Source organism: Nelusetta ayraudi, unplaced genomic scaffold, assembly GCF_046127955.1.
Source record: "Nelusetta ayraudi isolate G7.1 ecotype Tasmania unplaced genomic scaffold, CSIRO-AGI_Nayr_v1 ptg000022l, whole genome shotgun sequence".
In the NCBI taxonomy this organism is placed as follows: domain Eukaryota; kingdom Metazoa; phylum Chordata; class Actinopteri; order Tetraodontiformes; family Monacanthidae; genus Nelusetta; species Nelusetta ayraudi.
The window spans coordinates 5,487,476-5,500,338 of NW_027466072.1; the positions used below are offsets into that span (position 1 = coordinate 5,487,476).

The 12,863-nt window shown below is 42.9% G+C and overlaps 1 protein-coding gene across 1 annotated transcript; it reads right to left on the reverse strand.

Annotated features, from left to right (window-relative positions):
• Nucleotides 1-872: 872 nt before the first annotated feature.
• mmp14a (matrix metallopeptidase 14a (membrane-inserted)) lies at nt 873-12,358 on the reverse strand. The gene is made up of 10 exons (XM_076028312.1): nt 11,892-12,358; nt 5,199-5,347; nt 4,928-5,050; nt 4,289-4,596; nt 4,049-4,210; nt 3,475-3,611; nt 2,866-3,004; nt 2,596-2,746; nt 1,783-1,898; nt 873-1,627 (listed from the first exon to the last, which is right to left on the reverse strand). Exons 1-10 carry the CDS (start codon nt 11,973-11,975, stop codon nt 1,308-1,310), a joined length of 1,689 nt encoding a protein of 562 aa, XP_075884427.1. The 5' UTR covers nt 11,976-12,358; the 3' UTR covers nt 873-1,307.
• Between the last annotated feature and the right edge of the window lie 505 nt (nt 12,359-12,863).

Sequence of the window (12,863 nt, forward strand, 5' to 3'; positions counted from 1 at the left end):
CTGCCCCTTATTCCTGAACTGATTCATCACATTCTGAATATAAACTGGGATTCATCTCTTCCATTGCCATGTAATGCCTCTGTCCAGCAGGATGCCATATGACAATTACAAAAAACAATAATAACAATAACCATACTTATAACAATAGCAATTTACCATTACACTATAATAGTTTTTGTAAAAAAAACAAAACAACAAAAAAACAAAAAAAAAAACAAATTGCACCATACTTTTGGGGAAAGTACCATTTGATGATTGAAAATATCAAAAACAAATAATTACATGTGTTGGTTTGTTTTTTAAAGAAACAATTTCCCCTGCTGACTGCTTGAACTGAGAGAGGATTACTGTCAAATACATTTTTGGGGGGATGTGCTGTGTTATCTGAATTATTTCACATTCACAAAATAGAAAAATAGGAGTCAGAAGTCATAGTAGGTCTTCCGGAAACAGAACACTTTGCCTGGTGTTTAAAGCCTCCAGCAAAACATATAAGCTTCAGAAACAGCTGATGTTTTGCTGAACCGACCACATGTTTGGAAGGGAGCAACAACACGGCTGCAATCAGATAGTCTCAGTGGGCGGAATCAGCACCTTAACATGAAGTGCTGTCATTAACCCCGGAGAGGTATCAGCGCCCTTTGTGACATCGCAAAGCGCTGATTTCCAGAACTCACACCCTTCCTGAAAAGAAGTAAAGGGTAGAAGACCTAAAATGTGAGGGACTTTGATGAAAGGGACCCGTGGATGGGAATGTGCAAGATATCAGACAATTCTGATGCACACAACCTCATTTAGTGGCACAGATGAAATGAAACAAATAAAAAATGCCTTAATTTCAGGGGGGGGGGGGGGGGATATTTAAAAAAAAAAAGAAAAAAAAAAGCAGATGACATGTTTTCCTCGATTTTAGACATGAATCAGACAGCAGTTCAGCTGGAGTCGTCCAGTTAAAGCAGAGGAAGGAAGGAGGGCTGTTTGTTTTAAGTACCTGCGCGGTGCAGGGGGGAGGAGAGCCAGGAGGTTGAGCATGAGTCTCTTTGTTTATTTCCCTTCTCTCTCTGTGAGACCGTGGGCTACGCTGGACACTGAGCAGTACATGTAAATAGTTAAAATACAAATACACATCTTCCTGATTTCAGGCCTCTCAGCTCCCTTGCTCTCCACCACGGCACTCACAAACCCAATAAAAGCCAACACGCCGTCCACCTCCCCAGTCTCTCCAGTCCAGTCACCATCCTCGGCCCTCTCCCTCTTGTCCCGTCCCTTTCCTGACAGTCTGTCTCTCGCCTCCTGCTGGCGCCCGTCTAAACTTTGTCCAGGAGGGATCTCTGGCAGTAGAGGAGGCGTCGGGGTGTCCCGTACTTCCTGAAGAACAAGAGGGCACCCAGCGTGGCCAGAACCAGAACCAGCAGGAGAAGAGGAATCACCACGGCAACCGGTCCGGCCCCGCCCTGCGATTCGTCCACCTCGATGACAATCACCTCCTCGTCCCGCCCCTTCTTGGGCTCCTCGCTGTCGCAGCCCATCCAGTCGGTGAGCACAGACTTGGGGTAGCCGGACTCCACCTTCATGTACTGGTTGTTGAACTTCCAGTACTTGTTGGCTTTGTAGAAGTAGGTGTACGCTGAGAAGAAGGAATACGAGAGGGGATTAAGAGATTCAAGACTAAGAGGAACAGAGAGTTTAGCCTTGCAAATAATTTCCCAAATATTAAGGCTGAAACAAGTGACATTTGATTGTTAAATGAAATTGACAAAAGTCTTGCTTGGGAACACCTACATCCGTCTTCGCTCATGATGGCAGCTTTAATGTTATCTGGTGCGCCGCTCCACATGCTGATGGGCTTGGGGTAACCGTTGTCCACAGTGCGAGTCTGCTCGTTGAAGCGGTAGTACCTACCAGGGAGAGAAATGACAACTTTGCCATTAATTCCTGACCCTGGGGAAATCCTTTTCTCTTTGAAGCCTACACTACCCATGATGCAAGGCTTTCCCCGAGAGACGAAGATGTGAAAGGGAGGAATTTGCATTATTCAATTACTTCTTTTAATCACTTGCCCGCCACGACATCCAAAATAAAAACAAAGTCACCATAGTTTCCTAATTTTTCACACATGCTGTTTGCTTCAAGTGGCGGTTATTAGATGTTACACAGTTCTGCTGGGGGGAAAAATGCCTTTATACTTTTATTGTTGCATATTTTTATGTGCTAAATTTGGCAGTTTGAATTTTGAACAGACTTTAGAACACCACATGCTGGCAGTGTTCAGTTCAAAGAAACCCAACAAACTTCTCAGCTCGTAATGCAAAATCAGCTTTTGAAAATATAGAAGAAAAACTTGTTTCATCAGATTCAATGCAGAGATTCTTTTTAAAAAAAAACAAAAAAAAAAACAATTTCCCTCTAAATGCAGAAGAACAAGCAAGCGTGGAACTAAAATTACTATGTGGAGGACTTTAATGTTGTCTCTACGAGCGAAATATCCTCATTTAGTGACAGTTTTCCCTTTCTCTGAACTTCAACACAAAGCTGACAGTAACTTGTGATAACTCAACATATTATCTATATACAAACGTGAGAATCAAAACTCACTTATTGCCTCTGAAGAAGTACGTGTGTCCTGTTATTGTGTAGAAGAGTGCAGCATCAATCTTGTCTTTGGGCAGGCCGGTGCCCAGGTCCTTCAGGCTCTTTGGGGAATCCTTCTCCATACTGGACTCACTGAAAACCCAGTACCTGTCACCTGGAGGGGATGGTGAGGATGAAAGGGTCGGAAGAGAAAAAACAAGCAAGTTAGATCAGAGAGCAGTGTGAATTCAGTGTAGGGCTGCTGTCATTGCTAATCTAATTTTAATCACCTACCCTTGAAGAACAAAAATTTCCCATCGTCTCTCTCGTAGGCAGCATTGATGTTCGAAGGCAGACCCTTCCAGAAGTGACTGATGGTCATCGGGTAACCAGTCAGCACCTTGTTGTTCCGCACGCGCCAGAACCACTTGTCCTGCACACACATTTAAAAAGTGAATTGGAGCTGAATACATTTTGACAACTCTTTTTGAGAAGAGATGTGGCAAATTTAACATTTGGAACTGTTTGCAGCTTTTCTACTGGATAGATTTATAGATTACAATTTAATAAAATTCACCGTATATTCTTTCTCTGTACTAGATCATTTTACAAAGTAAGTGTCAATTTGCTCAACAGAAAGATTTATGAAAAAAAATGGGTGTCAATCAGCCCCCCCCCCCACCCACACAAAGACTGTGCAAGGCCAAATGGAAATTATTTTGAAGGAGCTCTATTGGAAGAGGACTGAATTCAATATTATGGTCAAAAAAAGGACTTTAACCAGTCTTTTCCACAGGGGATATTTTTGGACATGTCAAGGTAGGACACGCGCAAAAAATAGATTCTAGTAGTTGATTTTTGTGTGGACATTTTGTTTTTTCAGATAAATGCTGCCTCTGGTACCTTAAATACAAACTTTTCCCCTCTTAGGACGGCGATGGTGTCAAAGTGTCCCTCACAGACGTCTGGGCCATGCTCTGGTCTGGGTACTTTGGTGGGGCGAGGCGGTGGAGGAGGAGGCGGAGCTCCAGACTTGGTCCCTGCGGTGGGAAGGATGTTCAAAGGTGAGATGACCAGTTTGAAAGGAAAATGATTGGCAAGTGTTTCCGTACTTTGGTATATACTGAAATGATAATTCAGTACCACCGGAGGATCATCTCGGACTTTTTCTTAGTGAAGGAGGACACCACTGCTACAAATTCAGTGGTGTAGTCTATTTGATACGCCGGTATACACCATATAACCACTAGACAAGATTCCGAATTACCGTACAATCACTAAAAAATGCGCAAAGATATGCATCAGTGTCTTTTCGAGACACAACGTTCAGTTTTCCGTTTAAAAATGTGATTTAAAGGATGGTTCATATTCTGATCTGTTTGAGAGTATCAGCTATTGCTTTAGTGACCCACGCCGCCGCCCAGAGTATACCCACTTGTAGAGACAAGACTACAGCACTGAACAGATTCCAACCCACCGTAGACTGCCTGGATGCCTCTGCGGTCATCATCTGGGAGCTGGAAGTTTTCCGTCTCAAACCATTGGTAGAAGGGAGCCATGATGGCAGAGGGGTCGTTAGAGTGCTCCAGGCCCAGAGCATGACCGAGCTCATGGACGGCCACCAGAAAGACATCATTACCTTCATGTAAACAGAAAAGAAAATGTTCATATTTTCCCCCAGGATGTGTAATGATCAGTTCTGTCTCCTTCCACTCACCTCCCTGGTCGACGTTGCCAGTGGTCCAGGGCTCGGCGAGGTCAAAGTGTGTGTCCCCACCGATGCCGTTTCCAGGGAAGTATGCGTGAGCCAGGAAGCCGCCCTCGCCATCGAACGGTGTACTGTCGCCGTGGAAGCCGTCGGCAAAGGACAGCATGATGTCTGCGTAGCTGTCCGGCTTAGCTTTGATTTGGCTGTAGGAAATCTCCCTGAAGGTGAGCGGGATCACACTCTCCCACACCCTGAAGGCTCTCCGGATGGCTTCGAATGTGGCTCGTTGGCCGATCTTGGGGGTGTAGTTCTGTATGCTGTCATTACAAAAAAAAAACGCAAAGAGGTAAAGGCCAAGGGTCAAGTTGGAAGGGCTAGAGAGAGGTTTGTAGTGGTGTTAGATTACAATGTTACACATTATAATTGTAATTATAGTAAATGATTAAATATGAAATGAACAATATTTAAGATGTTTGACGAAAAGTTTGATTGATACACCAATTGCTCAATTAATTAAAGATTTCACTTGACTGTATTTTAGTTCATCAGTGCTTAAACAAATCAAGGTGTTTTTTTTTCTCTTGATACAAATATATTCCTTTAAGAAACATGAAGTTGTTTTTAATGAAATAGTAGCTGATAGATAACCTGAAGGTAACTTCTGACTTGTCCCACTTCAGACCCTGCACGGCATATCTCTTCCTCCTCAGGTTTGTCTTCAGCTGAGGGCCAAACTTGTCGTGGACACCACAACGAGGTTTGCTCATCGCCCTGGCAACCACACAATGACACTCAATAAGTTCATCATAAATTTTTATAATATAATTCATCATATTTAAATCCAGAGTCATCAGAGAAGTATTCAACACAGTGAAGTAATACTAAAACTTCAGAGACATTGATGTTTATCTGGACTCACTGCAGTGTTTCTTGGTTGATTGTTCCAGTGACGGGCAAACCGTAAAACCTCTGCATGCCTGCTATCGCTGTTTCGATGGTTTTGGGTGAGCGGATGGCCTGAGCTCTGACATCACCTGGCGGCAAGTATCCATACTGCTGAAGCCACGCCTACGACAGAGAGAACACTTTGACATTAACATTCCAGGGAACTCGATGAAATTGTTTATAAAGTCAGTAAAGTAAAAAGAAAAAGAAAAGAGGCACTAAAATCTAATACAAATTAAATGCCTTTACTGGAGTAAGAACACTCTTTACCTTAAAATGAGCTTGTCAGAATTTGGAAGCAAATCATATATGTCTCATTACAAAAGTAACATTCAAAAATTTTCCACCAACAACAACCAAGTGATGCTTGAGTGCCAGATGTGATATTACAACGCCCTTAATCATTGGATTTTTGAAATTCCTCACACAATTTAACAATTCAGTGCCAAATTGAACCAGAAAAACCGTATTTGAAGTTTTAGATGACGAGTGTTTCTTTTGTGTTATAATACAACATTTCAGTGCTTCGTCTCTCCGTTCTACTCACAAAACTGCATTTGTTTGCTACATTAAATATTTAAAAAACAAACTTCATTGTCAGTAGTCTTTATTTTTTGATGTGCAATTTGGAGAACTACTGTTTGTTTCGATGTTTCAATTATGGCGAGTGACTCAGTCTTTGTCAGAAATGGCAAAAACAACACAAAAAACAAAATGTAAGTGGATTGGCAGGGCGTGTAAACCTCTGGCTGTTTTTCCACGTTGCTGGCGTGTTTAGACCTGCTTTTCTGAGATGTGTCGGCACAGATTGCAGTCAATGTGCGTGTGTGTGTGTGTGTTTGTGTGTAAAAAAAAGTGAGCCGACTGTGTTAAATATTGCCTTTTCTTCATCCGGCAAGTTTATGAAGACATTAAAACCCAAACCCCCGCATGTTCACATTGATTTATACAAGTCGTTAGAGAGGGAACTTTGTTGTGGGATGATGAAGAGGGATGGGAGAGGAGTTGAGTGCCAAATAAAACACATGTTCTGAAAAAACTAAAACGCCACTGAAGTCATTTTAGTCCCAGTGAGCCAAAAGTCTGTCTAGACAATCTCGGCCAACACGACCAGTGGTCATGACACTGGAAAAAGAAACATTTTTAGCATCATTAACCTTCAGCAAAGCTGGAGTTGAGGATCTTCCTGCCACTGTCTGCGCTCCTCTTTCTCCTACTTTGTCTGCTCTAATGTCAACTACAACCTCCACTATTTATCTTCACGCGAGAATGACTAGTCTCTACACTGCCAAAGGTTGGTGGTCTGACTAACATGATCCTCTTAAGACAAACGCTAAATACACCAAACACTATGTTCCTCTATTTAATTTGAGTTACTAGACTAGTCTGATATTGTTGTGTCGCCCATCTGTGTTCATTCCTTGCGGAGAGCCCTGGAGTTAAGCAACTGATCCTCTTGATAAGAAACAGTGGGGGGAAGGCTACTTTTTAATTAGCAATGTTTACCTAGAAGGGATAAGAATAAATTCTACCAAAAGACAAATGAAGGATCACTTCACAACATAAACACGTCATACTTTCTAACCTTTTTTGTTAACATTGGCGCTCAACAGCTAGCTTAGCCAAATTCTTGACTGACTTGTTGTAAACCAGTAAAACAGATATAGAAAATTAAAACTTGTTTATAGTATTTTCTTAAACTCTTGCAATGTAATGAAAGCAAGGCAAATGACTTCCTTACTGAATTGAGAAAGGCTAACGTTCTTCTAGTTGAGCTAAACTAACCGACTTTGGTTCTCTGTTTTATTTAACAGAAAACCAAAACTTCTCTTTCCTTTCTATGTTCGGTGCCCAGGGAGATTTCAGATTGAGTGAGCGCCACAAGATGTTCACCTACAGAGTTAACTTGCAGACTGGTTAACTGGTTGTGGATTTCCACAGGAATGTCTTTGTTAGCATCATCTAAACGCCAGATACCACTCAGATTCCACCATTAGCAATGTTCCTGTCAAGACATTCCAACTGTAAGTGAAGCCGGGGGGGAAAGGGTCCGGGATGGAAATGTTGCAACTGCATTGACAAGACTAGCTACCCTTATGCTGCCCGCCGCAAATACAGTGACTGTTAGCAGTGTGGTGGGCAGAGAAGACGGAGAACAAGGTTCATTTATTACCACCTCCAAAGACCCTCACTCCCTTGTCTATTTCTTACTAGTTTTCTTCTTCTTTTTTTTTTTTTAAAGATATATCCCAATTATTTATCTGTCTGGCAAATCTAATTTATTTCCCCGGCTCTCTTTGAGTAAATCTGACCTGCACACAATCCAAGTTTGCTCTCAGAGCTGCTCCACTGACTGCAGCCAGTGTTGCGCCGTGGCTCCAGTGTGGTGACGCGTCTGCTTCTATAAAAACACACCCGTGCACACACACACTGGCGACCCCCACTTCTCCTCTTGCACCGCCGCTCCGCACACTACACCATCACCGCGGCCTCCGCTTGGAAAGCCAGTTATCCCAGCATGCACCCCTCCTCTCCTCACTCCCTGCAACTCCCAGCGGCCACAATCAAAGCTTCTATTTATTGAGAGCATGAACATGCCTGCGAGCTCAGTCGCTTGAGAAGTGGCCATGTGTGGTCAAATGCCCGGCTGCTGGTTTTGGTAAACACACACACACACACACACACACACACACACACACACACACACACACACACAAACACACACACACACACACACCAGGGGTCTGTGCACTGTGTGTGAGTGTGTGTGTGTGTGTGTGTGTGTGTGTGTGTGTGTGTTGCAGTCGTATAATCCACAGACAGTGAGACACACCTTGCGTGATGTAAAGTCGATTGAGGCTGTTCTGGTGGGCGCGTGGGATGTATACATGGCTTTTCTGACCTTTCTATGACATAACTACTTTACATAAAGCTGAAGGCGTAATAATTAGACAGATTCAGCATTTAAAACAGTTTCATGCAATGGATAAAGGTAATCTGGACAACTTGAGATAGTGAGACCACGTGTGTGTGTGTGTGTGTGTATGTTTATGTGTAGATAGATAGATGGATAGACTCTTCAGTCCAAAAAAGCCACTGACTGAAGCCTAGTTATTTTTTTGTCTACCCCTTTTTCAGTAATTTCACCTTCACAAAAAACAAAATACATTAAAAGTTGAACTGATAATTGTTGTAACTGCAGATGCTGTTGAACTATTTGTACACCTCTTGTCTGGGGATGTTTGCTTTAAGACCTTCATTTGCTTTGGCAAAGTTGTCCAAAATATGTGACCATGATGCCGCCCATCACATGACACCGACGTCACAAAGTCTCGTCTACACTGTTGCGTGACAGAGTTGTACTTATTTGTTAACCCCACATGCTCTTACGAAACAAAAAGTGTGACCACAACTATCTGGATGGATCATAAACAAAAAAAGAAGCTGTGGTACTAACAAGGAAGGAATGGAGTGAGGCTGCCAGGCTGTATTTTAAGGTTGTTTGCTGAAAAAAATGCCCGCTTGACAATGAACGTCACTGCTGCCGCTATGAGCTCCAGCCTCCACTGCTATTGTCCCGTCTTTACCATTAGCTGGGTGCATTAATCTTACCAGGACAGAGGGAGATGATCTGCAGTGTAGAGTTACATTAGCAAAGGAGAGGTAAAGACATTAGGAGCAGTGGAGGAAACGCTGGGATGGAGGGAGTGTTGGGTTTGAAATGTGGCTCCACTGAGAATCAAGCGACTGAGTCAGTTGTTCCTCTCGTTCAGTGCCAACGGAAAAAAAAGTGAAAAATCTGCTCTCACGTGGTTGAATCTCACACTGCGTTCATTTCTTGGCGTCTGTGACCCAGTTCGCATTGGTTTTCCAACAAAAGAAAAAAGTGTTTCTTTTACATTTCCACTGGGTCAAACGGGTCAAATAGAATGTAGTTTTTTTCTTCTTCTGCTGCTGCAAATGACGCAAGCCAGCACACTCCTGCTCATTTCATACGGTGTCTGCAATGCAGCTGTGGTGATAAATGTCTGTTTGTTTGCACCATATGGTCACCAAAAAGTATATATGCTGATGCTGTACTTTAAAGCCACATGTTCATGATTAGCAGAAATTTAGTGAACTTAAACCAACAACGTTAATTGGATAAATACGTTTTTGAGGTTTTTATTAGTATTTTCATCAATTTAATTTAATTTAATTTAACACAAATATCAAGCTCTTTAGGGATCCATTTAGCTTTTAATGAGCACTTTGAGTCCATTTCCACTAATAATAAAATTAGCCTGAGTGCTCTAGGTCTGACAATTACCAAAAAAAAAACAAACCATGAAGCATCACCAACAGAAGCGCATCAGTTGGTCACTGAAATATTTTTTTTCTGCTAATATGCTAATATTGTGAAGTTAATGAATGCACAGCATTATAGATTACGCCAAATACAAAGTGCACGGTGGATGTTCTAAAGTTGCCCATATCCTCAATGTCCTTCAAAATATAATATAAAACACCTAAGCCTGAAAGTTTATGATGTACAAAATCCTTGAGAGAGAAGTTAACGCTCCCCCTCCCTCGTGTCCCTCATGCTCTGACCGTGGACATTTTCACAAGTGTGGACAGCCATCATAACCTGCCTCATTCCCTTTAAAGTCCATCAGTTTCTCATTCAATGTAATGCAACTGATTGTTTTGACAATTTTAAAGTGAGAGGAGCTCCCTGTCAGCGTGGTGTGCACCACATCTCCAGCTTTCCTTTGATGCTTCGACAAGAGCCGCGGCCGCTGCTGAGATAAAGAGAGTCGGACCCAGATGTGTTTTGACCAGGTCTGCTGGGATCAACAGACACATGTCTCCAGATGGCAATGGGAAATCTCTGGAATTCTTTGGGCCAGATAGGGAGAGATCTTGTTGTTTTCACTGCTGCCAACTTCCTCTGCCCCAGAAAGTCCAACTGAGCTCTTCTATTCGTGCAGCAAAAAAGAGTTAGACAAGTCTAAAGTCGTGAATGAAAACAGATGCCTGGGGGCCACAGGGGACCTCCATTCTGTTTTCAGGCTTTTTTCATAGGTGGAGGGCTCGTCTCACTGGATTAACTGCGTTTAACCTCTCCCAGTCAAGTTGGAAAGAAACGCGAGTGTTGAGCAACTAGTAAACCTTTAAAAAATTCCTCCCGTCTCTGTTTATCTGTCTGTTCTGCTTTAATTGCGAAGAAGCCTCCATGTCAGTCAGTCCTTGTGGCGCTGCACATAGACAGGTCTGTCTTCTTATCACAGGGTTCATACAGCTTCCAGGTGATGTCACCCCGATCCCATAATTATCATCTCTCGGCATCTGACTGACTGCCATGTCTGAGTGCTCGTCTCTCGCATCAGCAGACGAGGGCAGATGTATTGAAGCCGGCACCCCCGGCATTATTATTAGCTCAGTATTGACGTGACGTGCAGCTGCGGTGATGTTTGAGCTAGTGTCCTGCCGCTCTGCCGTAAAAACAGCAATGTTTTCTCTCACTTTGTTTACCGACGTTCACCCACTGCGTCGCTGTGTATATGCCGCTGCCTTCGTGTAAACTGTCTGAGTTACCCACCGCGTCTGGCTCTCCATCACACGTCACAGAGTTGCGGTCAATGACTAAGGCGCTCCGTCTTGCACCATGTCTATGGACTGATGCTGCGTTCAGCGCTTACAGACTAATGGACTTTTCTTTTTCTCTGTGACTCAATTTCCTGTGAAAGCTGGCCAATGACTACATCCTGTCTTGACACAGAGGATTATCCTCTACCTTAAATTCCAAATGCCATGACTAGATTAGACTAACTAGAGCAGCTCGTGAGCAGCTAGACCACCAATAGTTCAAATATATAATATAGAGTCTGGAGGCGCCCAGGAAGCTCATACCCAATCATTTACCAAGCTGCACAGGGCCTGATGTCAACATGTGTTGTTTTGCTCAACTTTAAAGTGCACTCTAGAGTCTAAGGGGCCTGCTTGACGGCAACAGTCTCCACCATGGAGCGTCTGTTGTCCTGAGCACACACCCTGCTGCTTTGGCCTGTGCAGTCTAAAGATAAAAAAAACAACAACCAGAACAGCCAGATGAAAACTATTAGCGCCCCTCCCCACCAGTCAGTCAGCGCCAGAACAAAGCAGCTCAGCTGTGGTTTTCTAAACTCTGCACCTCCTCCTCACCCTACCCTACCCCTCCCCCAAAAACGTTGAGACTTGTGAATTCTTTGGAAAATGCATTATTATTATTATTATTATTATTATTATTATTATTATTATTATTATTATTATTATCATTTTGCTGATGGAGCTCTGTCTCCCTTCACAATTGCACAGTGACAGACCCTTTCAGACTGTATTAATCAGTGCTGGATTTTGAGGCACAAGCAGCATCAGGGGGCTCATCAAGTTCCTCTTTTGCTCAGTTAATACTAGCAAACGCCGGAAAGGCTGCGAAATGCAATAAAAAATAATGCATCCACTATTGTTATCCTTGTGTCACAAAAACTGGGCTTGAAATACAACAGATGCCCCCCATTGCTCCAGTTCAAAACAAAAAGCATAAACGACAATTATGGGAAATAAAGGGAAGAAGAGCGTTCACGCGATTGAAATTAAACTTTTTCTTTTTGCCAGTGTGTGGCGTGTTGTGTTGCGATGGGCTTACCTCGGCTCTCAGGACGTTGGCTGTGACAGAGGAGATGCCGATGCAGCAGAGACCACAGGTCAGGGCAATGAGCTGGAGCAGCATTCTTCTCGATAAGTGCCACTAACAGAAGATCAGGAGAAAAACTCTCTTCACACTCCGCCGTCCTTGCGGCTCAACATAGAAAAAGATGATGATGATGATAACAACGAAACAAAAACAAAACTCGAACGAAGCTCTATTCCATGGGGATTTTTTCCCCCCCACAAACGTGGCAGGAAACTTTTTTTTGCCCGTCCTGATGCGTCCCTGCACCAATCTACCCCTTTGGAAGGAACGACTTGCAGGATGTAAAAAAAAAAGGTCGTCGTGGAAATAAGTATAATCGGATAGTTTGGGCAAATATATGGTGTATACAGATTTAACAGTTCCTCTTTCTCTCACTCGGGTTGTCTGCCGTGCGTGTGGACGAGGTGCGGAGAGAAAGAACGAGTGTGGCTTTTGCATTAGAACCTCCTCCAGATGTGCAGACGTCACTCGATTCAGGAAAACAGCTGAACGGCTTCATCGTCGCCCTGATCGTCCTTGTGAGTTGGCAATGCAACGATTACCCACAAAACACTTGAAAATATTCCGACAAAAAAACCAAACACATTTGTTTTGAAAACCCGAAAAAAGTGATTATGAATATTTTGCATTTTAGAATTCTAACTTCAATTGGCCTCTGAAAGGCAATAGCATGTCCTAAGCAAATTCATTTAAATGTTATATACGTTTTTAGGTAACAATTATATATAATTTGAAGAAATAAACATGTTATTTTCAAGTTTTGTGGAGCTTCAGACGTCTCACACTTTGCCATCTGTTAATTCACAAAATAGCTATTTGATGCAACACTGACACCTTGTGTTGGGGGGGGGGAAGGTAAGCACTATGTACAACTACTTTTCTCGCACAAATTGAGTGACTATACGTCATGTACATACGATTAAA